The sequence below is a fragment of the Sciurus vulgaris genome, assembly GCF_902686455.1.
Source record: "Sciurus vulgaris genome assembly, chromosome: 1".
In the NCBI taxonomy this organism is placed as follows: Eukaryota; Metazoa; Chordata; class Mammalia; order Rodentia; family Sciuridae; genus Sciurus; species Sciurus vulgaris.
This window is the reverse complement of record NC_136461.1, coordinates 13,832,351-13,854,507: the sequence shown is the minus strand read 5'-3', so window position 1 is coordinate 13,854,507 and position 22,157 is coordinate 13,832,351. Positions and strand designations below refer to the sequence as shown.

At 59.5% G+C, this 22,157-nt stretch overlaps 2 protein-coding genes across 15 annotated transcripts in view; one reads left to right on the top strand and one right to left on the bottom strand.

Annotated features, from left to right (window-relative positions):
• PLA2G2C (phospholipase A2 group IIC) overlaps nucleotides 1-5,319 on the top strand; it is a 65,462-nt gene extending 60,143 nt beyond the window's left edge. For 13 of the 14 annotated variants that reach the window (XM_079147281.1, XM_079147286.1, XM_079147285.1 and 10 more), the window contains one exon: nucleotides 4,496-5,319. In XM_079147281.1, coding sequence (XP_079003407.1) covers nucleotides 4,496-4,662 — 167 coding nt within the window. In that variant the 3' untranslated portion in view covers nucleotides 4,663-5,319. The remainder of the gene's footprint in view (nucleotides 1-4,495) is intronic. The other variant, XR_013765079.1, reaches the window with a different exon arrangement.
• A 6,225-nt stretch (nucleotides 5,320-11,544) lies between these two features.
• PLA2G2F (phospholipase A2 group IIF) lies at nucleotides 11,545-19,596 on the bottom strand. The gene is made up of 5 exons (XM_079147357.1): nucleotides 19,153-19,596; nucleotides 18,504-18,553; nucleotides 15,090-15,234; nucleotides 14,115-14,224; nucleotides 11,545-13,528 (listed from the first exon to the last, which is right to left on the bottom strand). Exons 1-5 carry the CDS (start codon nucleotides 19,266-19,268, stop codon nucleotides 13,338-13,340), a joined length of 612 nt encoding a protein of 203 aa, XP_079003483.1. The 5' UTR covers nucleotides 19,269-19,596; the 3' UTR covers nucleotides 11,545-13,337.
• Nucleotides 19,597-22,157: the final 2,561 nt, after the last annotated feature.

Sequence of the window (22,157 nt, the reverse complement as noted above, 5' to 3'; positions counted from 1 at the left end):
GCGGCTCATCATCTGGGAAAGTGACCTGCTACAGGGCCTGGCCTGCAGTGGCTAACGGTGAGGGCCCTTTGGGACATAGAGATTTCTTGTTTTGTCCAGCTTTCCTTTTCCCCTTCACTTGGTGGGAAAGCACTGGGCGGCCAAGGTCGCTAAGGCTACCCCCAGGGAATAGGACCTCTCCCCTACCTCTGACACCTAGTTCAAAGAGCTGCCCTGCAAGGGTTAGCCCCTCCCAGCCCCCTGAGTACTGAAATCCTGCACCCAAGCCTGGTCCCATGTTGCCTAGCAACCAGGGGCTGCTGGGGAGGGATGTGGTAGGTGAGGGGGGAGGGGAAGGGGGAAAAAACTCAGTCTGTCCATTTAAATGCCACCAGGAGATCAATGCAGAGAAAGGTCATGACAGAGCCCAGGGGCCAGGTTGCTGGGAGGGACAGCTGCCGTCCAGCAGCCTGGGGGTGGTTCTTTCCTCCTCTGAGTGGGCTTACATAAGTACTTGGCATTTGCAAGGGACTTTAAGATCACCCAGCAGTGACACCCTGCTCCGCCCACGCATGCATGCCTGTGTTGTGTGGGGAGGAGCCCAGCCTTGGAGACATGGTTGGTTCCAGCCACCTGTGCCGCTGTCACCTCCATCTCTGGGCCTCTGATGCCCCCTCTACCACAGCGGGCAGGCGGAAGGGCAGCCTTCTGAAGCTGAATTTGCAAAGACCTTTCTCAGCCATGTGAGCTGTAGATCTGGACCAGACCCTGGCTCCTGGGCCCTGGCGCACAGGCCACACGAGGGCAGCCAGTAAGGCCATCGGCAAGAGCCCACCATCTGGTCACAAGCAGAGATTCATTCTGATAGGGACAGGTGCTATGAGCAGCTCCCAAACACGGCCACAAGCTAAGGGATGATGCAGGCCAGGAGGGAAGGGTGCCACTCTACGTGGCCGAGGAAGGCCTTGCCAGGGAGGCCTGAGACCTGGAGCCAGCGTCCTAGCGCGAGGCCTTGGGAAGGACGGCAGCTGAGGCTGGGCGCTGCCCCGGAGGGGACCGGGCTCACCTTCCACTGCAGTGGCGGGGGAGCCACTGGAGCGTGTGAAGCGGGGCAGGGGACGCTCTCAATTTGCTCTGGAGAGGTCACTCTGGCTGTTGTGCAGAAGAGAGGGGAACGAGGAGCCAAGAGGAGACAGTTTCTGAAGCACTGGGAGGAGTGACCGTGGCCTGGACTGGAGAGGCGGCAGAGGGCTGAGCAGTGGCAGATGCTGGCTGCGCTTTGGAGGTGAAGTTGCCAGGACCTGCCAGGGGTTAGAGTTGCAGTCTGAAGGAGGCTAATGGAGAACGGAGGCTGGAGGCAGGACGGCCACGGGTAGTGGCGCCATCTACTGATTTTGCGAACATGGGGGAGGAGCAGACCATGAAGAGGCGGGGTTTGGTTTGAACCCCTGAAATGTGCAATGGTTTGGATATGGTTAAGTGTGTCCCCAAGGGTCCATGTGTGGGCAGCTTGGTCCCAGAGTGGCAATGTTGAGAAGCGAAGTGGTGGACTTTCAGAGGTGGGGCCCTGTGGGAGGTCACTAGGTCGCTGGGGGTTCTGGAAGAGACTCATGGAGTTCTCACGGATGCTGCTTAGTTCCCACAGAGGATTGTTTTTACAAGCAGGACTGGCCCCTCCCCAGTCTCTCCCACTTCCGCCCTTGCTGAGTGATCTCTCCCTCTGGCCACCTTCGGGCAGCCAGGCAGCCCCCACAGAACCAGCACCTTGCTGTCCAGACTTTCAGCTTCCAAAACTGTGTGCTAAGTAAGCCTCTTTCTTAGTAAACTACGCAGGTTCAGGTGTTTTGTTATAGCTCTGGAAAATGGACTAATAAAAAAGCATATCAGACGTCCTAGGGTATGGCACATAGACCCTTGCGTTGAAGTCTGAAGCTCAAGGCAGCGTCTGGGCTGGAGCTGGGAAATCCAGAAGATGTGAGGTCGCGGACTGAATAAGAGTTCCACTTAAGACTTTGGGGGAAATTGGGGCCCAGACTAGGCGCACAAACAGAGGCCTGGTGAAGGTCTGGGTTAGCCACAGGCAGGGGTGCAGAGCTGTTGCCTTGCCTCATTTGTGGAGAGGGAATGGAAACGGAATGGGAAAGAACATTCTGAAGCCATCAGTTCTTTTTCTTGCCTCAGTTTCTCCTTTAGCACACTCAAAGGTGCAGGACCTGGATTTAGGTTTGCTTCTAAGAGGAGGCTTCCACAGATGGCGTTTTTGGCCCAGGGCTCCCTCTTCTTCCAGGTCATGGCAGGCCTGGTCCTACCAGGGCTGAGAGATGCCATCCCCAGTGAAGGACCACTACCCGAGGTCAACTCCAGAAGAGCCAGAGGCTGGGTGAGCTAGGAGAGGTAGAGACAGGAGTCAGGGAGGATTTAGGAAGGACGGGAAGATGAGGCAGGAAGGGAGAGGGCAGTGAGAGAGGCCGAGGAGCCTGGGAGTTGAGATGCAGGAAGGACAGAGAGGACCAGAAGCAGGAGGAGAGGAGGAGGTGGGAGGAGGGGCCGAGGAAGGAGGGACAGGTTTCCAGAGTGACAGCAGCACCAGGCCGCTGGGAGGAGAGCAGGGCCACCAGCACGCGCGCGGGACCTGAGCTCCAGCAACTGCCAGCCCCAGAGGACGGGAGGGACAGCAGGGAAGAGAGTTGTGCGCGGGGAATGGGCTCAAGTGTCCGGAGCTGGGGCTTGGTGAACTTCGACAGCTTGTGGCAGATGGACGGGGGCGTAGAGGGCACAGGAGCCCAGGCGTGAGGACCAGTGGGAGCGGCGTGAACATCCCTGGCACATTCCCGAGGGCAGCTGGCCGTGGGCCGGTGTCATCTGCCTTGAGAAACCGCGCCTGCAGACTGGAGTGGGAGGACAGGAAGGTGGACTTTGCAGCACGGACGGCGGACAGACCGCAGCCGGCGCTGGCCCGACAGGCAGGCGCTGCTCCTTCCTCTGTGGACCTGGCTGCGCTGCCGTCATGGCCGCAGGAAGCGCTGCAGAGTGTCTGCCCAGGAGCGGCACCACAGCTGCCTGGCCACCACCCCGGGACGGAGACTTTGCTGCTCCACTTTACAGACAGACACCCAGATTAGAAACCAAGGCACGTGCTGACCGCCTTCCTCACTCCCAACCCTGCAAGACAGTGGGACTCGGGTGGAGTTAGATACAAAGGGAAGCTGTGCTTTAGACAGACAGACAGACAGACAGGCAGACAGACAGACACACACACACACACACACACACACACGAGCTAGGACCCTGAACACCTAAGAAAAGGTCCCATCCAGTGGCTGTTCAACCAAAGGGCAGACCCTGTGTCCCAGAGGCCCACAGAGCCCAGCACATATTGGTCAGCTGTTTCTGTGGCGACTCTGACGTGCCGCCATCTGTGCAGATGATGGAGATGCTACGGTGAGCCAGACAGGGACCCAGCTTCCCAGAACTTGCACTGCAGAGGAGAGGCAGCCCAAGCAAGTCCACCAACCAGTCAGTGCAGATGAAATAAACAGGGGGACACGGGAGAGTGGCCAAGTGTGGTTGAAGACAGTCTCTCTGAGGAGGTGGAACTTGATCAAAAGTGCAGATGGATCTCACCACTTGAAGGTCTTGGGGAGGATTTTAGACCAAAAGAAGAGCATGTGCAAAGGCCCTGGGACAAGAGAGTGTGAGACATGTGATTTAAAAGAGGCTGGGGTCCCTGGAGCAGAACGAGGGTGGGTGGGTGGAGGATCAATGAGGAAGGGGAGGCTGGGAGGGTGGAGTCAGGGCAAGTGTGCTCCAGGGGCCACCAGGGGTGGGGATGACTTCCCTGAATAATAGGAGGCACAGTGGAGCTTTAAGAAGAGCCAATGTATTCAGACAGCATTTCGAGACTGCCCCTGCTTATTTCCTTCCATTGAGGTGATGGCAGGGACTTGGGTATGGCCAGGATGGTGGAGAGAAGACAGAGCATAAAGTACTTTAAACATGGAAAATCCACAGGACTGGGGCTGGGTGTGGACACGGGAGGAGGGAGGAAGCCAGGGCGACTCCTAGTTTTCTGCTTCGAGTCAGAGTCGGTGCCATTTGCTGAGTGTGGAGGGAGACAGGTTTGGTGGGGGGCAGGGGCAGGTGTGCCCAGGGTGCCATTTTGAACCACCCAGTTGGAGGTGCCAAGCCACCAAGTGGGCATGTCAAGCAGGCAGTTGGAAATAGGGGGTGAGCTCTGGGAACGTGAGTCCCTCCCTCCCTCCCTCCTGGGGCCCTGGCCGCCCCTGTAATTCAGGGCTCCTCCACGCAGCTGGGCTCCCTGCCCCACCTTGCCTCTCACTCCGGCCTGGCTGGGTGCCCAGATGTGGTGGGAAGTGCTGACAGATGAAGGAGAGGTACTCCTGGCTCCTTCCCTTTCTGTCCTCAGTCTTTGGCCGGCATAGCTCCCTGCTCTCCCCAGCCTTAGAGCCGAGCCCTGGGTGGGCAGGGCACCCCGTGACCCTGTGTGTCTCCACAGGTGGATGCTCCCTGGGTCCTGGCGGCAGCTGCCTCTGCGGGCTGAAGGCCTGCGAGTGTGACAGGCAGTCTGCCTTCTGCTTCCGAAGGAGCCTGCCCACCTACGAGAGGAACTTCAAGCAGCTCTCCGGCCGGCCCCAGTGCGGCCGGCAGAAACTCCAGTGCTAGGAAGGCCCCAGCCCCGCCGCTTGCCGTCGGCTGTCCTGCTGCCCTTCTGGGAAGCCGTCTCCCGTTATCCCTGACGCCCACCCTGTGGCACTGCTCCCTCGGTGCACCCTTCACCCAGCACCGGAGGCCTGGAGGTCAGAGGGGAGCCTGTGGATAGAGAGGGACCGCGGACATCTACCGAATAAGCTAAGCGACTCGTCCAGACAGGAGCCAGTGCTGTGAGGCAAGAAAGGGGGGACGGGGGAGCAGAGAGGAGCGTCCTCTCCCAGCCGGGACCCAGACGGGGAAGCCCTCCACTCTCCCTCCGCCCTACTCCCAATCAAGATGCCGGGCAGACTTGAGAGGCGGCCCACCACAGATCTCCCTGGGAAGAAAGCAGAGAGATTGGGAAGTGGGGTCCTGGGGGCCAGGCCTGGTGTCTGGCCCTCATCTGCTTCAGGTCAGCCTGCACCCTGCGCACCCACAGGTGGGAACAGCTTGATGTTGGGTTCATGTCTCGGGGCCCAGGACACCACGTGTTAGCATGTGGACTCATGGCCAGGAAGATGTCAAGAAACGGGAGAGAGGGCCGGGAGGGTGCACCAGGGGCATCCTGGGTTCCCATCCACATCCGGAAGGCTCTGGTCACGCCGGGCTTGGAGTCTAATAAACGTCAACGTGATCTAATCTGGTGGATTCTGATGTTTACGGTCCCAGCTGGAATGGTAGGTGGCAAAACGTCTGTGATTGTCCTGCCTCCGCACGTCCTCACCTCTCACCTGACCACACTCAGCTCTCCAGAGTGCAATGCTCCTACTAGGAGGCAGAGGCTCCCTCGCTGCCCTTCCTCTGAATGGGCCTCTGCTCAGAGACGGCATCGGAAGTGAAGGCCTCCCAGCCACAGGCCTAGGCCTCAGAGGCCCTGGGCACTTTTACTCTCTAGGACGCCGGTTTCCACCTGGGAGAGGTGGCACCCACCTGGTCAGTGTGGTCAGCTCGGCCATCTCTGCTGAGGCCCCAGATCAGCCACACTGCCTCCCCGGGAGCCTCTGTGGGACAGCGGAGCCCAGGCCAACTGCCGACTCCGGCAGAGCTGCGAGCTGCTCAGAGGCCGCTGTTTGAAGCCGGGACGTTTGGGTGTGGCTCGTAATGTCTCTGTGAAGTGGAGATTCCCAGGTCTCAGCACTGCGGGGACTCAGAGGCCACTGGAACATTGTGCTGTGGCCTCTGCCCCTTCCCGGTAGGCTGGGAGGAGGGGTCAGCCATGCATGAGGAAGACACCGGGAGCCGTGTTCTCCTCAGGAGGCCACCCAACTCACATTTCCTGGGCACTCGCTTTGTGCCGGGCATGGTGTGGGCAACAGGGATTCAGAGGTGTCTCACACACACACACACACACACACACACGTACGCACGTACGCACGCGCGCGTGCGCATGCAAAATTGGGTCCAAAAACTCCTGGGGGCCAGGCTGAGCTACCGTGGCTGCTTGAGTTCTTCAAGTCTGGATTAAGGAAGATGCAAAGTCAGATGGGGCGCCAGACGGGACCTGGGAACAGGGCCCGGGGCTCTGCCTGGCTCAGCTCCACGGTCTGGCTGTCGCTGGCCCTCTTCCCCCTTCCCCACCTGTAGATGGTGCCACCACGGAAGGGGAGCTGGAGGCAGGGAGCATCCGAGAGGGTCCGAGGGGTCTGTGAGAAGGCAGGGATGGGAGCGGGGTGGCCGGGCTGGGCCAGCAGCACCTGCCCTGGAGGGTCCTGGGCACAGCAGAGACCAGCCCTGGACAGGGAAGGCATCTCATGGATAGCCAGGGTGAAGGAAGAGGCTCAGTGTGAAGGCCCAGACTCCATGGTGAAATCCAGGCTGCCCCTGGGGGCCGCAGCACCTAGTCTGGTAGGAGGAAGGATGCGGCCTGTTTGTGGGGGAGCCTGTTTGGTGTCGTGCCTGGTTCTGAGAGGAGGGGTGGGGCTGTAGAGGGACCCCGTCGCAGTTACTGGGAAATCTCACTGTCCCTGAAGAGCAGTCACCCATCTGTACTGAGGAGGACGCTAAGCCTGGCCCTGTGCTTAGGGTAGAGAAGTGAAGGTCGCCCTTGGGGGGCTGTCAGAGCCCAGGGTTGGGGGATGTGGCGAGCAGGCTGGGAAATGCTGGGGTGGGTGTTGGGGAGACAGGACAGCCCAGGAGGCCGGGGAGGCTTCCTGGAGGACATGTCATCTGAGACCCGAAGCAGGAGCAGGAGTTGGGAAGGCCAGGCGGGCGGCGGAGCCTCCCAGCCAGGGGGAGCTAACTCAGCGCGCACAAGCAGGCCCCTCCTGGCCGAAGCCCTGGGTGTCAGAGTCCCCTCAAATCTTACACCCACGCAGTTGGCACGACCTTCCCCATTCATCCATGTTCTATATTCATGAAATACTCCGTCAAATGTTACCTTAAAAAAAATAAAACCGGAGTAGAAAAATCTAGAACCTGAGCATTCTCCCTGTGTCCCACCCGCTGCCTGGGCCTGGTCACCTGGGCCCGGGCTGCTGCAGTGGCTCTTAACGCTTCTGTCTGCAGCCACCCTACCCGCTCCATCTTCTCCACACTGAGGGCAGCCAGCAGGATGCCGGGTCCCACGCCACCCGGCCCCCACCCTGCCACACGGCCCCGCCTCTGGGTCCTCTCCAGCCTCTGCCTGGGGTTCTTTCCCCTCCTGCCAGCGTCCCACATGCTCACTCATGTCCCCTGTTTATGGTCTCTCTCCCCCACCAGAATAGAAGCTCAGGAAGGGTCTTTGTTCCTTTTTGTCACCGAGGTGTATCTGGAGTAACTGGAGGGCAAGACAACCTGGCGAAGGTGAAGGAATTTCCAGGTGGCTCCCAGTAGGGACACGGAAGGCAGGATTTGGTGTTCAGGCAAGCAGAAGAGCTGAGGGGTCAAGGACAGGTCAAGCAGAGCTGTGGTCACTTGGAAGCCCCAGGGGTCAGCAGTGTTCCAAGCTTCCTGCTGCTCTCCACGTGTGACCTTGAGCAGCCAGCCTCCTGATGCCCCAGGGTCTTCCTAAGCAAGATGGGCAGCTGTGGCCGATGTGGAGGGACGGGGCGGTCGTGGGGACCCAGTGATTCAGTTCAGCTGCCGCAGGGCACTGCTGTTAGAGCACGTGGCCAGGCTTCGAACGCAGATGCGGTTCTCCGACAACTCTTTAGATTTTAACCAGCTGCGTTTCTCGGGGTCTGACTGAAATGACCAGACATCAGGGTGGGCTCTTTGTGGAGGGTAGGATTTGGGGCTCAGCATCTCACCCAGGAGTGGCCGTCACTCTTTGGGGTGGACTGTATGTGTGGAAGCTGAGGGAGGTGGAATTGCTATTACCCTATCCCTCCCTGGGACACTGCAAAACCTGGAAGGTCCTTCGACTGTTGGCCTGCGACATGACCAGCAGGCGAGGAGTGGGCGGTTGGACCTCTGGGTCACTGAACGCACACACTGGGGGCTCAGGTACTGGCCAGGCACTGCCGAGATCACTTCGGGGGCCTGAGAGCCTGGGCGAGGGAGCAGGGGAAGCAGGACGGGTCCCAAGCCTCCGTTGCTGGGACAGACAGCCTCCGGGTACCGAGAGCCCACACTGGGCCAGGCACATGGAATTCCCAACGATCTGCAGGCAGGGTATTCCCAGTTCACCAGGCCAGGAGGGGCTTGCTCAGGCCACATAGCTGCCACTCCTTGGAGCAAGCTCTTGAGCCCCAGGCTGTCTTCTGTAGGCTTGTTCCAGAAGAAACCCGGAACTGGAGACCCACGGGGAGGGCTGAGCTAGGAGGCTGCTTCAAGGGTTCAATGCCACCCTGCGGGGGCCTGGTTCTGGTTCTGGCGGGTGCTGGGGAGGGCAGGAATTTACCTGTGAAGCGGGGGTGAGAGGGGGTGAAGGGGCGCAGAGGCCTGGTCTTGTGTGAAGACAGCTGGGGTGGGCAGGGCCCCGTGCAAGTCCCCGCTTCTCCTGGGCCCGTTTCCTTACTGCAGTGAACATCGGCCCCTCCCGGCACCTTCTCATCCCTGTCTTACCGATTACCAGAGGGATCCCAGGAATTATTTATCCCCATTTCACTGAGGAAACTAGTCACAGGTGGCCATTTGGTACGTGGTCAGCTGGAAGGTGGCTTCTGATTCCTAATCTCTTGCTTCCTCTCCCCTTTCTTAAAAGGAGAGTATCGGATCCAGAGCTTTCTGAGGTTAAGGCTCAGGAGTCAGATGCAAATCCCCCACGACCTGGAGTAATTTACTTGGCTTCTCTGGGCCTTACGTCTTCCATGTATAGAGGAAGCTGTGAATAGCTTTGAACAGCCCCATCCCCGAGGGCCACTGTGAGGACAAATGAGAAGACACCGAAGCTCTGAGCCGTGCTTGGCAGACGGTAAGCGCGGATTGATCCTGCTCTTCCTCCTTTGTCCCCCCACATCATCCTGGGGAGCAGGGGCAGGCCGGTCCACAGGACTGCCCTTGGCAGGGTGACATTCTTTGTTTTTGTTTCTGCTGCACTCTCTGCCTCCCCAGGCTCAAAGCTTTGAGAACTTTCTCTCTAGAACTTTGCTTGTTGTCACAGTTGGTGGCACGTCAGCTGCTTGTTAGAAAGCCACAACTGGGGAAGCTGACAGCCAGTGCTGTCCTCCGGGAGGAAAGGGCCACCTCTCTGCATTCATGGTCAAGGCCAGGCCGAGGGACTGTGGCTCCTGGGGCCAGCCATGACCAGGGTCAGGCGAGACACCAGGGGCCTGCTGGGGCTGGGGCTAGTGGTGTCCCTGGGACCTTCCTCTCTGCCTCCCTCCCCGCCGCCTGCTGCTCCTCCCCACCCCACTCCGGCATGGAGGGAGTCAGGCTTTCTTGTTAAGCTACAGCTTTGGTTCTACCGGGTTTCCGGTTTGGGGAGATGATAGGCAATCTACTTCCAGCAACTCCTTCTCCTGCTCCCGTGTTCCAGCCTGACCCTGAGGACCTTTTGTCCATCACATGACTGACGGGCACCAGTCACCAGCTCTGACAGTTTCTGTCCCACATGCCAGGCCCTGTCCTGGGGTGCTCCTGATCTCGTTCAGGCCCCAAACCCTCTGTTGCGTGTGTCATTACTAGCTGCACTGTACGAAAGGGAAAATGTTGAGGCTCTGTCGGTGACAGAACCTGCCCAAGGTCAAGTGGCCTGTGAGAGGCAGAGCTGGGTGCTGCCGATTGATGCTCTCTGTGACAGGTGGCGTGGGTCATGTTAAGGTGGCGGAGGCGATGGTGAAGGTTTTCTGTATCTACTGGGCATTGTCTCTCCCTGGGTCCCCCCCCCTCACTGCAGGTCTAGGGCAGAGGAATTGTGGAGTAGCACTGGTGGTGACCAAGAATGTCCACGAGGTGTCGCCCAAGTCCTAGAAAACAGCTGGTCCTAACTGAGGCTCTGGAAGCTGTGACTATGGGCAAGAGGAAGGGAGGGGAGGCGTCTCCACAGGACGGAGAAGACAGACCTAGGTCTGGGCGGAGATGGCAGCCCCCAGGCCAGCGAGGAACAAGGCCAGCCCTGACCTCAAGCCCCGGCGAGGAAGGCTCTCCACCTTGGGAAGAGGGGCGGGAAGTCCTCAGGGAGGGAGAGCCCTTCAATGAGGTGACCTGTGCTCCTCCCTGGGCACCTTCACCTCCTGGGGCAGCCAGATACCTTCCAGGTTCCACCCTGATGGCCTTTGGGGCACCTTTGGGACTGCCACACCGGGGGTATCATCTGCCCCCCACACCCCGTGGCACCACATGTGATGGTCATGAGCTGACACGGCTACTCCCCTCCCAGGCCTGGGCTCCCCGGAGCAGAGTCTTGAGGCTCAGTCTTGAATGGCTGAGGAGGCCACAGGTACTGGGTGGCCCCTGAATGGACAAACCAACCGGTGGCCTGGTCCAGGGCTTTCCGCCTTTAAGGAATTCAGCCCAGGAGTCCCTCCTTCTTGCAGCGTCTCAGGAAAGCTCTGTCTACACTGCAGGACACATAGGCTGCTCAGCTGAAGGCTGTAGGTGGTGTGGGGAGCCCATCTGCTCAACCCGTGTTTCCCCAGGGGCCACCCCCAAATGTCCCCAGGAGAACCCATGGCTTTGGAGAACACCAGAAACAGCCACTCTGGCCACTGTCCCGGAGGAAACTCATTCCTATTCAGGCAGGAACCTGTGTTGGGAAGGGGCTGGGCTGGGACCTGGGACCTCCTGTCCTGCCGCCTTCTCATGTGGCTTCCCTGTCTCGCTGACCCACTTTCCTTCTAAGAAGTGTGTGGCCTCGGAGCTGGTGATCAGGAGGGCGACCCTCTCCTGCCCTCACTGACCCCTGCCCCACGGGCTCACAAAGCCCCACCTCCAGCTGTCTCAGTGGCTGGCACAACAAGCCTGTGACCTTTCAGGCCAGAGGTGTGGTTCCATTTCACAGATGTCACGCCCGAGACAGCCAAACTGGAAAGAGAAATGAAATTGGCTGGAACCCAGGACTCAGTCACTTCTTGCTGTCAGACTGCCCATCACCAGTCAGATGCTCAGAATTCCCAGCCTTTCTTACGGCCCGTGTGACTTTGGTAAGTTGCTTTCCCTACGTGGGCCTTGCTGGTTCAGCAGGAGAGGGTAAGGAGGGCATTACCGAGACTGGCACTGCAAAGCCCTTGGCCCAGTCTTGTTATCAGTGCCCCGTGGCAGGACCACAGGCCCGATGCCCATGGTTTGACCCCACTTTCCAACCTTCTCAGCCTCTCTCTGTTGGAGCAGGGTCACTTCAGCCCCAGAGCAGGGGACAAGCCATGACAGCTACTGGGTTTGGAGGAACCTGCCTTCCCCATGGCTGAAGATCTGGACGGGGTCCCCGTGTCCCCCTCCCAATGCCTGACCAAGGAGGACCCTACAGTAGGAAGTGAAGTCAGACCCTCAGGATCCAGAGCGGGGTCTTTATTAACTTGCGGAAGGGATGCTGAGTCCTGTGGGGTGATCTGGGGGGTCTGGGATGAGGGGCGGGACCCGTAGCAGCAGACACTCATCCCCGGCGCTGGCCCGGCTCCAGGACAGGGTGTGTGCACACGAGGAGGGGCCCACAGGCCAGGGGCAAGATCTGCAGGAGTCCCCTGGCACCCTGGCCCTGCTCTGCCCCTGACCTGGTGGGGCCCTCGACCTAGAGACTGGGGGGCCCGCCAAAGAGGGGTGAAGGGTGGCCTGTTGACTGAGCTTCTGGAGAGGGTAGACAAGGAAGATCCCGTGACCGGGCAGGTCTGGTCAGCACAACAGGTCCCCATCATGTCACCACTGCTGGCCTGGGAAGAGTCCCCCTGCCATTGCAGCCTCCCTGCTTAGTCCCACAGCTGCTTCCAGAGGCTCTGGCCTCTCCTGCCCTCTTCCTGGGTGTCTCTCCTGGCCTCCTCCACCCTGCTTGCTTTTCCTTCCTTAGTGTCAGTGGGCACTGCCAGGTGGCACTGCCGGGCAGGCTGAACTTGCTAAGAGTGGTCCTCAGTGTCCAGGCCGGGGCGGCCTCCTTGGGGTTGACATGATAGGAGGTGGGTGTGAGGCTGTCTAGCTGGAGGCCACTGACCCTGAGGGAACATGCGGCCAGGGGAAGGTGCACCTGAGGGACACCAGTGCTGGGCACAGCGGAGAAGCCGCGCCTCAGCCTGCAAGTCCCCAGATCCACATGCGCCCACCCCAGTGCCTCTCGCACTCCTGTCCTTTCTAATGAACTGGCCCTCGCCTTCTCACCTGGCTCCCATCTCCCGCTTTCTGTTCCCCACTCTGCTCCCTCCTGTTGCCTTCTGGAACTTTCTTCCCAGTGTCCTGCATGAGCACCTTCCCTTCCACCTTCGTGACTCCTGACGCCTGACTCTCTTAGGAAGACGGGGGCCTGCTCTCCTGCCTCTGGCAGCTTCAAGTGAGGGCCTGGAGGGCTGGGCCCTGCACGCTCCCTGCCTGGGGTGCTCAGAGTCCTCCTCAGACGAATGGTGTCCTCGGTGGGGGCTGGGTCAGACAGGGTGAGAAGAGGAGCTGTGGGGGTGGGCATATTGGGGCATGTCCCCATCCTGTCCCTGTATGCTCAAGGGATGACATCCTGCACCTGATCCCGGGATGCATGCGGGCTCAGGAGTCTGCTCAGAGGCACTTCAAGCAACAGGGGTTCTGGGGCTGGGGTTGCCCTGTGGGCCTGCACATGGAGGTGGGTGGGGCCACCTGCTGTGTTAATGGACTCACACGCCCCCAAAGCACAGAAGAATCATCCTAATCATCCTGCAGGGCTGGCCAGGGACCCCAGAAGCCAGGTTTCACAGCCCCGTCGATGCCTGAGAGCCGGGTCCCAGGACACAGCCAAGCATGTGCTGGAGGCCCAAGGGCCAGGTCAAGGAATCAAGCTGGGGCCGGCAGAGAGGACGCACTCCCATCTCCCAGGCCTTGACTTCCACACTCAGGGGAGACCCCAACAAGCCACGCACTTCCCACCAAGTCCAGGACCAGCACCGGGGTGAAGCCGTGCCCAGAGCTCTGTGGGACCAGCCTGTGGTCACAGGCAGGGCCAGGCCACCCGAGTCCTCTGGGGCCAAGCCTGCTGCAGAGCCCTGGGGAGGGGCCGCCGGGCACCTGGGCTCCTGCCCGGGCCCCACCCCTGTCTGCTCCATCTGTCGGGTCCCGGGACAGACCTGCTTCCCACTTTGCTCTCAGACCTCGGAAGTGCTGGGGCAGGGCAGGGGTCACGGGAAGCCGTGTCCGCAGATGAACTCGGGGGGCGGGTCATAGATGCTACAGTTGGGCGTGGGGCCCTGGCAGTAAATGTTGAGGTAGCCGCGGTGCTGCTCCCTGTACGTCTGCTCCCTGAGGCACAGAGCCACGCTCTTGTCACATTCACACGTCTGCTTGTCACACTCCGTCTCGTTGAGCTGGCCTGCGGGGGGTGGGGGGCAAGGCTGTGGGTGAAGGCCCCGGATTCAGGCACCTGAGGCGCAACCCCCAGAGCCCAGTGGCCCTCGGAAGGTGTTCTGGGGTCAGCGGCACCGGCACCACCCAGGGGCCAGGCCCCAGCCTGCAGGTCAGCTGCTCTGGGCGGGGCCCAGCCGTCCACATTGTCACAAGCCCTTGGGTGACTCTGGTGCAGGCCAAAATGGGGGAACCACTGCAGACCAACCTGTATAGCTGGAGTCCAGCATTGTTGGCTGGGGAAACTGAGGCCCAGAGAGGGGGTTGGGTCTGCCTAGGTCACCCCAAGAGGCCAGGGCTCACGCTGCCCGTGATGTCCCCACTCCGGGCCCACAGTAAGGACCCCCCAGCAGGAGGGAGTGATTGGGAAGGACTGCGGGGCACAGAGTGGCACTTCTGCCAACGCATGCTGGCGCTCGCCAGCACCCAGACCAGGGTGCTTGCGCTGCTGCTTCATCCTAGGCTCTTGTTAGTCTTCTGGGAACATTCATCTCTGGGGCAGTGCGTCCCAGCCCAATGTGTGCACTACGTGTGGGGGTCCGGGAGGGACTCACTGCACACAATCATGGTGTCGTTCTCCATGCTGAAGTCGTAGTGGTCCACGTAGGGGCGGCAGCCCTGGTCAAAGAGCTTCTGGTAGCAGCAGTCGTGGGCGTGACAGCACCTGGAGGCGGCAGAGGTGAGCAGCAGGTGCGGCCAGCCAGCCCGCCACCTCCCCCGCAGGGACTGTGGACTATCTGTGGGCTGCCGGCCACAAACGCATCCAACAGCCCCTCCTGGGTCAGACCTTTCTGGACTGCTGCCCAGAGAGGGGTTGTTATTTGCCCAAGGCGACACAGCCAGGCATAGCTGGGGCTGGTGCCCAGGGCTCTTGCTCTTTGTCCTTTCCCCAGGGCTCCTTGAATTAGAGCCCAGGAAGTGACCACAGTGAGTGTGTGGTGGGGGAGGGGGCGGGGGTGGATCGGGTGGTCTAATGATGTGGTCAGGGTGGATGGGAGAGGCCTGGGTCAAGGCAGTGTGGAGGAGCTGTGCCCGGCTGTGCCTGGCCTTGCCTGATGGCCAGGGAGGGCTGTGGTCTGGAAAGCCGATGGGCACTGGGAATATGGGGGACAGGAGGCACAGGCCGAGCGGCTGTCCCCACCACCTCTACAGGACTGAAGTCATTGTCAGCATGCACTTATTAAGCTCCCAGTGATACCAGACTTGGCGCTGCTGCTGCTGGGGAGATTGGAGCAGAAGCCACCGCTTCTGGGCGCCCCAAGTCCCATGGGGCTGGGTGTCACACCCCTTGCCTCCCAGTGTGTCTGGGGTCATATCAAGGGTTCCTTCCAGACAGGGGAGGGGTTCAAGTCCTCCCAAGACCAAGACCTTGGAGATGGATACAGAAAGCGTCCAGTATCAGGCTCCTGGCCACTAGCTTATCCAACAAGCCTGGTCCTCTTCCTCCTCGCAGAGGTGGAGATGACCTCAGCTGCCCCCACCTGGTCCCATCAGGAGCCCAGGCCTCCAGCACCTACCAGTCCACCTACCAGTCTACCTCATCCATGGGCAGGCCACGGCCCCCCAGCCCGCAGTAGCAGCCGTAGCCCACAAAGGACAGGATCGCGCTTCGGCCTGTGGTGGTCTCCACCATGGACTTCAGGTTGAGCAGGCTGCCCTGGGCTGCGGACAGAACTATGGGAGAAGCAGGGGGTGTATGAGTCCGGGCCCCATGGCCGCCCCCCACCCCCACCCCAGGGCACCCCAGGGCCAGGGAATGGAAGAGGGAAGCCAGAGAAGCAGGAGAGGAAGGGCGGTCACAGGGAACAGGAGGAGGAACCTCCTGAAGTCGGGCATTACCAGGTCCCTGCCTTAAGCTCTATAGCCTGAGAAACCAGACGTACAAAATCCTAAACCGGTCCACTCCCTGCAGTCCTCTGTTGCTATCCCACTTTTTGGATAAGGAGACTGAGGCTGGAGCGCTCAGCCACTTGCCCAGGCTTGTGTCAGAAGGAGCAGGAGACAGATCTGGGCCCAGGGGATGAGGGCTCCTCACCCACACCCCTGCCGCTTGGCGGTGCGGATGCTCGGGCTAGTCTGAAGTCCTGCTGAGCCCTTCGCAAGCTGAAAGTATCGTCAGTCACAAATGCATTTCAGCCGCCTAACCTACCAGACACCCCAGCTTAGCAACAGAGTCCACTGCAGGGCGGATGTTTCCCTTCATGGTCAGGGGCTGACCAGGAGCCAGAGTGTTACCCTGCATGTGACACAAGATTGTAACGCATGTCACTACTCCGGGAAGAGATCCAAATTCAAAATTTGAAGTCTGGTTTCTACTGAATTCATGTTGCTTTTGCACCATCGTAAAGCTGAAAAATTAAGTCAAGCCACGGTAGTTTGGGGACCATCTGAACATGCTCTTCACGGGGGCTGCTCGGTGCCTGGCACACTGGGAGGGGCTTTGCAAATGCCAGATGCTGTTCTGAACCCCAGGGGTTCATTCCTGGGTCCCTTTACTCCCTCCCTTCCTGGCCTCTTCCTAGTATCCCTGTCACCCCCTGTCCTGGGGTTGGAGCTTCTCAGGGTTATGCACACACAGAGAAAGCGAGAGAGCAAGGGCACTTCCTGCACCTCCGGCTGCTTCGCCCTGCTGGCCACTGCTTCCCTCCCTCTATGGTCCTGGCTGGTGTTGGGCTCTGAGCCACCTGGGCTGTCTCTGTGTGTCTTCCTGGGCTCAGCCTACAGTTCCTCCCTGGGTGAAGCTGCCCATGCACCAGTAAGAGAGCCACTCTGTCCCTATTTTACGGATGAGAACACTAAGGCTTGCCCAGTGTTGCAGGCTGGAAGAGGCAGAACCTGCTTATGGCCCCCCAGCTTGGAGGTCATCCAGCACACAGTGTGGATGCCGTTGGCCCCCTCCAGCCCTGGGCTCCTTCAGCTGCACCCGGAGTCAGTGACACAGCTGAGGGCACTGTCTCCTGCCCTCTCCAGACATTCCCCACCATGCCCTGCTGCACGAACGAGGAGATGTTCTGGGAGAGAAAGGAAGCCAGGGATTTCAGAAACTGGAGGCTAGATGCGCCCCCCACACCCCACTCTTGCTTGCTTCTTGAGACAAGTCATGCTTCTCTAGTGAGCAGAACTCAACAAAGATGTGCCTTAGTGGGAAAAGCTCAGACTTTGGAGTCAGACAGACCTAAGCCAATAACGAAAGCTCCCTGGAACTCCATTTCCCCATCTGTGAAATGGGAATAACAACCCTGACCATGAGAGATCGGCAGTTCAGTGTGCAGCTAGTGCCCTCACACTCTCCATGTCCCCTCTTGGGGCACGGTGGCCCCCAGTCAGGCCTGCCCAACCCTCAGAGGGCAGAGGCTGGCAATCCTGTTCCTTCTGAGTCTTCCTGGGTCTCAGCTCTATGGTTGCCATCATCACAGAGCAAAGAAGAAGAAAAGAGGGAGGACCAGGGAGAAATGAAAGAAGGCTTTGAAGAGAACAGTGGAGCACCAGGGGACTGTCAGCTGGGACCAGGGGGACCGCAGGAGAGACCCTGCATCCAGCGGCTGAGCCTGTCCTGAGCTGCAGATGGGGGACTGGCCTGGCAGGGCTGCTGAGAGGGGCCAGGGGCCCAGAACCTGGCTCCCTCCCTGCCTCCTCTCCAGCTCTGCGGAGCCTTGCAGGATAAAAGTGTGTGTGCAGAGCAGCCCGGGAGCCACCCAGGCCTGGCTCTGGTTTATCCATCAGTCCTGGCCCAGAAAGCACCTTGAGGTAGGACCTGACTGCCTTGGGTTCCTGGCCACCCCCTGTCCCCACCTGCTGCCCAGATGTTCCCCGGGGAGCAGCGCCAGGCTCCAGGCCCCCACCATCCGCCCACACAGGGGGAGAGGAGCGGGGAGCTTCCCGGTCACACAGGAAAGACCCCTCACGCGCCCTCTCTCACACGCGCCCGCTCACATGCTGTGCTCACATACTCACACACACACACCCCTCAGCTCGCGCATCTCACGCTGATGCTCCACACACCCAGCTCACACGCGCCTCCCGCGCACGCTCACACCCCGGCGCATCACCACTGCGCTCACACGCACTGAGCCACATCCAGCCAAAATAGTGGTTTGCCTGCGCCAGAGGTTTGGCGAGCCTAGAGCACGAGCCTAGTTTTCTAAGTGACAGGTCATTTCCCAACTGCTGCCAGTCCTTTCTCAGGTCTGACCATGTTGGGCCTTGTCTTTGTTTCTGGAATCTTTCTTTTCCTCAAACGGGGCTGGGTCCAGGCGGCGTGTAACTGGCTGCATGAAAAGCCAGCAAGAGGTTCAGCTGACCTCCCACGCGCCTGAGGCACCTGCCACGGGGACACCTGGATGTGTGGCGGGGTCCGATTTGGGTCAGGAGGCTCCCACGACAATCCTGCAGGGTGGCTGCACCCCACCCATGATGCCCAGAGTACCAGCCCGCGAGAGAAGTTCCCAGCAGACCCGTGGGGAGACTGCACTGTGTAGACTCTGCAGACACAGTGAACCCACACCCGGAGGCATGAGAGGCTCGGATGCCAACCCTGACACACACGGTCAAGTGTTGCACACGTAGACATTCCGTGTGCCTGGAACACACCACACACGTGTACGGACGTGCGTCTGGCTGCACATGAACTCATTAACTCCTGCCGACACGCACACCCACCCATACACATGCTTAGGTACACAAACGCCAACAAACACCATGTTTTACGATGCTGGCTCAGCCCTGAGCCTGCTCCCTCGTGGCTCATAAATGCTGAAGGCCCCTGGCGTGCTCACAGGTGACCCAAGGAGTAAACAGCCCCAGGGCAGAGGGGGAAGCCTGAGAGGGAAGTGGAGGCCCAGAGAGAGGAAGGGGACGTCCGGTCAGTGGAACAATAACGCAGATACCCAGGGATGCGGGAGAAAGGCTGAGCTAGGCAGGGGTCTCCCGGGGCCTGCGCTCACCACTGCCAGCCAGGACGGCGATGGCGAAGAACTTCACTCCCAGGCTGGACCTGAGAGAGAGGAAACCCCAGCCTCAGTTCATCCCCAGCTTCCTGCGGTTCTGGGCCTCAACAGAGGTGCCACCACTCTGTCCCTCGATGCCCCAGTTACTGCCACTCCAGCCCTGTGACAGCACCCCACACCGGCCCTGGGCCTCCTAGAGGAACACACCCAGGGTGGCAGAGCCAGGAGCCCCGAAGCAACTTCCCTCCACGCCTCCGCTTCTCAGACAGGAAGCCACAGTCCCAGCCAGCGGCCACCCCTGCCCTCCACACTCCAGAGGGGCCTGGGACCCAACCTGGCAGCTGGGAGCTTAAACCCAGGACCAGGAGACAGGGGTGGTCCCTGGATTCTAGTTCCAGCTCTGCTTTCAAAATGCAGAGTGACCACAAGCAGATCCCTCGGCCTCTCAGGGCCTCAAGTGCCCCATGAGGGTTGACAAAATGGTCCCACAGGCCCTTCTACGGCCGAAAATACAGTGACAGAGCTCAGCTCAGCACTCAGAGACTCACAGTCCCCTCTGGGGAGAAGTGGATTCTAGGAGCCTGTCCCTCAGCCGGTCCCAGCATCCCTCCATGGAGAGTTCCATCCCGGGATGGCAAACACCTACCTGAATGTTCTGGAAGGAGAAGAGGCCCTGCTGCTTGGACCCCTCCACTCAGAGCAGCATCTAACCAGCACCTTCTTCCTGAACCCTTTGGGGTTGGCCTGCGCCCCATCTGCCATGTTCCGGATTCTGGGGGTCCAGCGACATAGGCCTGGAAAAGTCTCAGATGCACTCCTCAAGGTCCAGGGAACAGGCCCCAGCTTCACGCTCCTCGCACACTGGCAGGGTAGAGCCGGGCGATGCCCCTGGGCAAGTGACAGATGCCCTAGAAAAAGGAGGCTCCACCTCCTCCTCCCACTTCCACAGCCCTGCCCACGGCTGCCGGGCGAAGTCCCCACCCTTGTGTTCCCTGGCCAGCCCCTCTGGGGGGTTCATGCACCTGATCGAGATTGGCCCCTCCCCAGGCACTGGAAAGGAAATGAGTCCAGAGGCCTCTCCATCCCCTGGGACGATGTTCAGTGACGTTACCACAGCGTGGGAAGGGCCCTTTATCCGAGGGCGGCCACCACGTGTGCTGGAGGGGCCACTGTACCAGGTTCCTCAGGCGGGGAGGCTGGGCTGCAGATACAGCAGGGAAAGCTGGTGGGTGGGAAATCACCAGAACTATCAGGGTCAGTGGGGATCTGGGGAAGATGATCCGCTGGGCTTCCTGCTGAAGAAGCTGGGTGACAGGCATCCCCAGAGGCGCTGGAGGCTGGGGAACTGCCCGGGTGTGGAGGATGGTCATGCACGGAGTAGGGAGACTCCAGCCAAATGGACTGGGCAGGACCTGCTAAGAATGGACGCACGTGCAGCGGGGCCTGGGCCAGAGTGGTCAGAGGGCTTTCCTCAGGGAGGCCCATGGGCACACGCTCGGGACCGTAATGTGTCCGTCTGGAGTGCACTTAATCCCGGATCTTCAAAGGACTCCCCGCCCGCAGCGAGAAGGGGCTCCCCTGGTCTGGATGTGGGTTGATGCCCGTGTCTACCCCGGCTGAGGCTGGAGGGCCCAGGCACCAGCTTCTAGCAGGAAGTCCCCCTAGCTGGCGTCTGAGGGGCGAGCTTGCTTGGCCTGGGGCAGGGCCTCTTGGTCTGGGCACCATTGACCCTGTGGGGTGAGCCCTCCTTGCTGAGGGGCAACCAGTGCACCCCAGGAGACTGAGCACATCTCTGGCCTCCAAGAGTTGCCCTCCTCCCTGACCTCTGAGTTGTCACAACAAAAACTGTCTCTGAACACTTCTAAATGTGCCCTGGGGGGCACCAGTGCCTCTGGTTGAGGACCTGGCAGACCCGGGAGTCCTCACCAGTTGCTCCTTGTTTGGGAGCGTGGGGTGCACGGAGGGAGGGACAGGAGGGAAGAATGCAGAGCCCGGGGCTCTAGGAGGCCCCTCTTCAGACTGAGCAGTTGCACTGATGGGGCTCCAACCCAACTCCCCTCTTCCTGGCTGAGAGCGCCCCCCGCGTGACAAGCCCTCCTGTGTACGGATTGCACTGGCACGTCCGGTGTCCAGTGCTGTGGGCACTTGATAGGTTCTCAGTTTTAAAGACCTGCTTTTTCCAAAGTAGAGGCCTGATCTCTGGCTCCAGGTGAATTGGGCTGCTTCCGGGAGAGAAGGAATGTCTTGGGAATCGACATTCCAATAATCCCCTCACTGCACGTTGCTCCTTCTTTCCCAGTGTCCCCAAACCTGCTGGCAAGGCACCTTTCCTACCCCCAGCTTTGCCAGCTTCCTCTTCTGGCTGTCCCAAACCAATGAGCCCATCTCAGGTGTCATTCATTCCCCTCACCCAGCCCCCGCCTTTCCTGTGTCCCACAGCTTCTGTGATGGAGGTCGCTCTCCTTCCCCAGGAAGTTATCCTGGAAGAACCAGCCCCCCAACCCCGCAAGCAACCAGCCTCACACGGGAAGCTGCTAATTTGCACCTGCGTGCCTGCGTGCGCGTTCTTCTGCGATACGAGTATGTGTTTCGGTGTGTGGATCTGGACACTTCCCTTAGACCGGGATGCTAGGGAGCAGAGGCCCCATTTCCTCCACACACCCAGGGGTTCCTCTTGCCACAAGGCTGGGAGTGGCAGGGCTGGTCTCTGCCATCTCTCATCTGTCTGCACAAAGTTATTTTCATTTCCATGTTTGCGTCCACCTCCCGATGAGATCGTCTTGCTCTGAAGAAGGAAGAGTCAAGAAGCAAGTGGTACAGTCCCCATGCTAAGGGACAGCCTCCCACCTGCAGGTCGCTGGGAGCCACTGAGATCTGTGTTAAGGAGACCAAGATCAAAGCCAGGGACCCCTGAGAAACCACGCGCAGCACCACCACCCCTGTCACGGATTCCCAGCGGAGCTGCTGGTCGGGCTGGTCTTCGGAGAGGCCCGATCCTCCAGGGGAAGGAGGGGCTCCCCACCCTCCCCCTACCAAGCCCGGTGTGCTCAATAATGAAGTCAATAATAAACTGGTCGGCCCAGAAATTCCACCTCTGGGCCTGCAAACCAAGAGGCAAACCTGAATGGTTCCCAGAGACAGACGGGAAAGGACGCTGACTGGGGTGCTTTCAGGAGCGTGCCCCCCAGATCAGAAACAAATTAAGTGAAGACAGTAGTGAAGCAAATTATTAACGATTCATCCATCATCATGCTTTTAAAGAATATTTGGTGATACAAAAAAAACAAAAACAAAAACAAAAACCCATGCCTGTATACACAGGGCACATCAATTTTTCTCTTTAGGAAAGGGAAGGGATTGGTGTACACATGTGTAAAATAAAGATAAACGGCAAACATTAGTAACCCTCATCTCTAGACAGCAGAATGACTTTTGGCTTTTATTTTCTTATTTTTGGTTGCTGTTTTAAAGTGAATATAAAGATAAATTCAACGACTAAGATACAATAGTCAATTTCCTGGAAAGACAGGAAATCATTCAGCTGGAAATAACCCCATAGCTATAACAGAAATTGAACATGAAGTTTAATTCCCGTTAACAAACTCCAGGTCTAGGTGACTTTGCTAGTGAATTTGACCAAATTCGTGAGGA

What these genes read in the sequence shown, in the direction of transcription:
- PLA2G2F (XM_079147357.1), bottom strand. Translation starts at nt 19,268, where the DNA reads ATGGCAGATGGGGCGCAGGCCAACCCCAAAGGGTTCAGGAAGAAGGTG. An exon ending in CGCCGTCCTGGCTGGCAGTG is followed by an intron (nt 15,235 to 18,503) that starts GTGAGCGCAGGC and finishes CTTCTCCCATAG; the next exon opens with TTCTGTCCGCAGCCCAGGGC. An exon ending in CCCATGGATGAGGTAGACTG is followed by an intron (nt 14,225 to 15,089) that starts GTAGGTGGACTG and finishes TGCCGCCTCCAG; the next exon opens with GTGCTGTCACGCCCACGACT.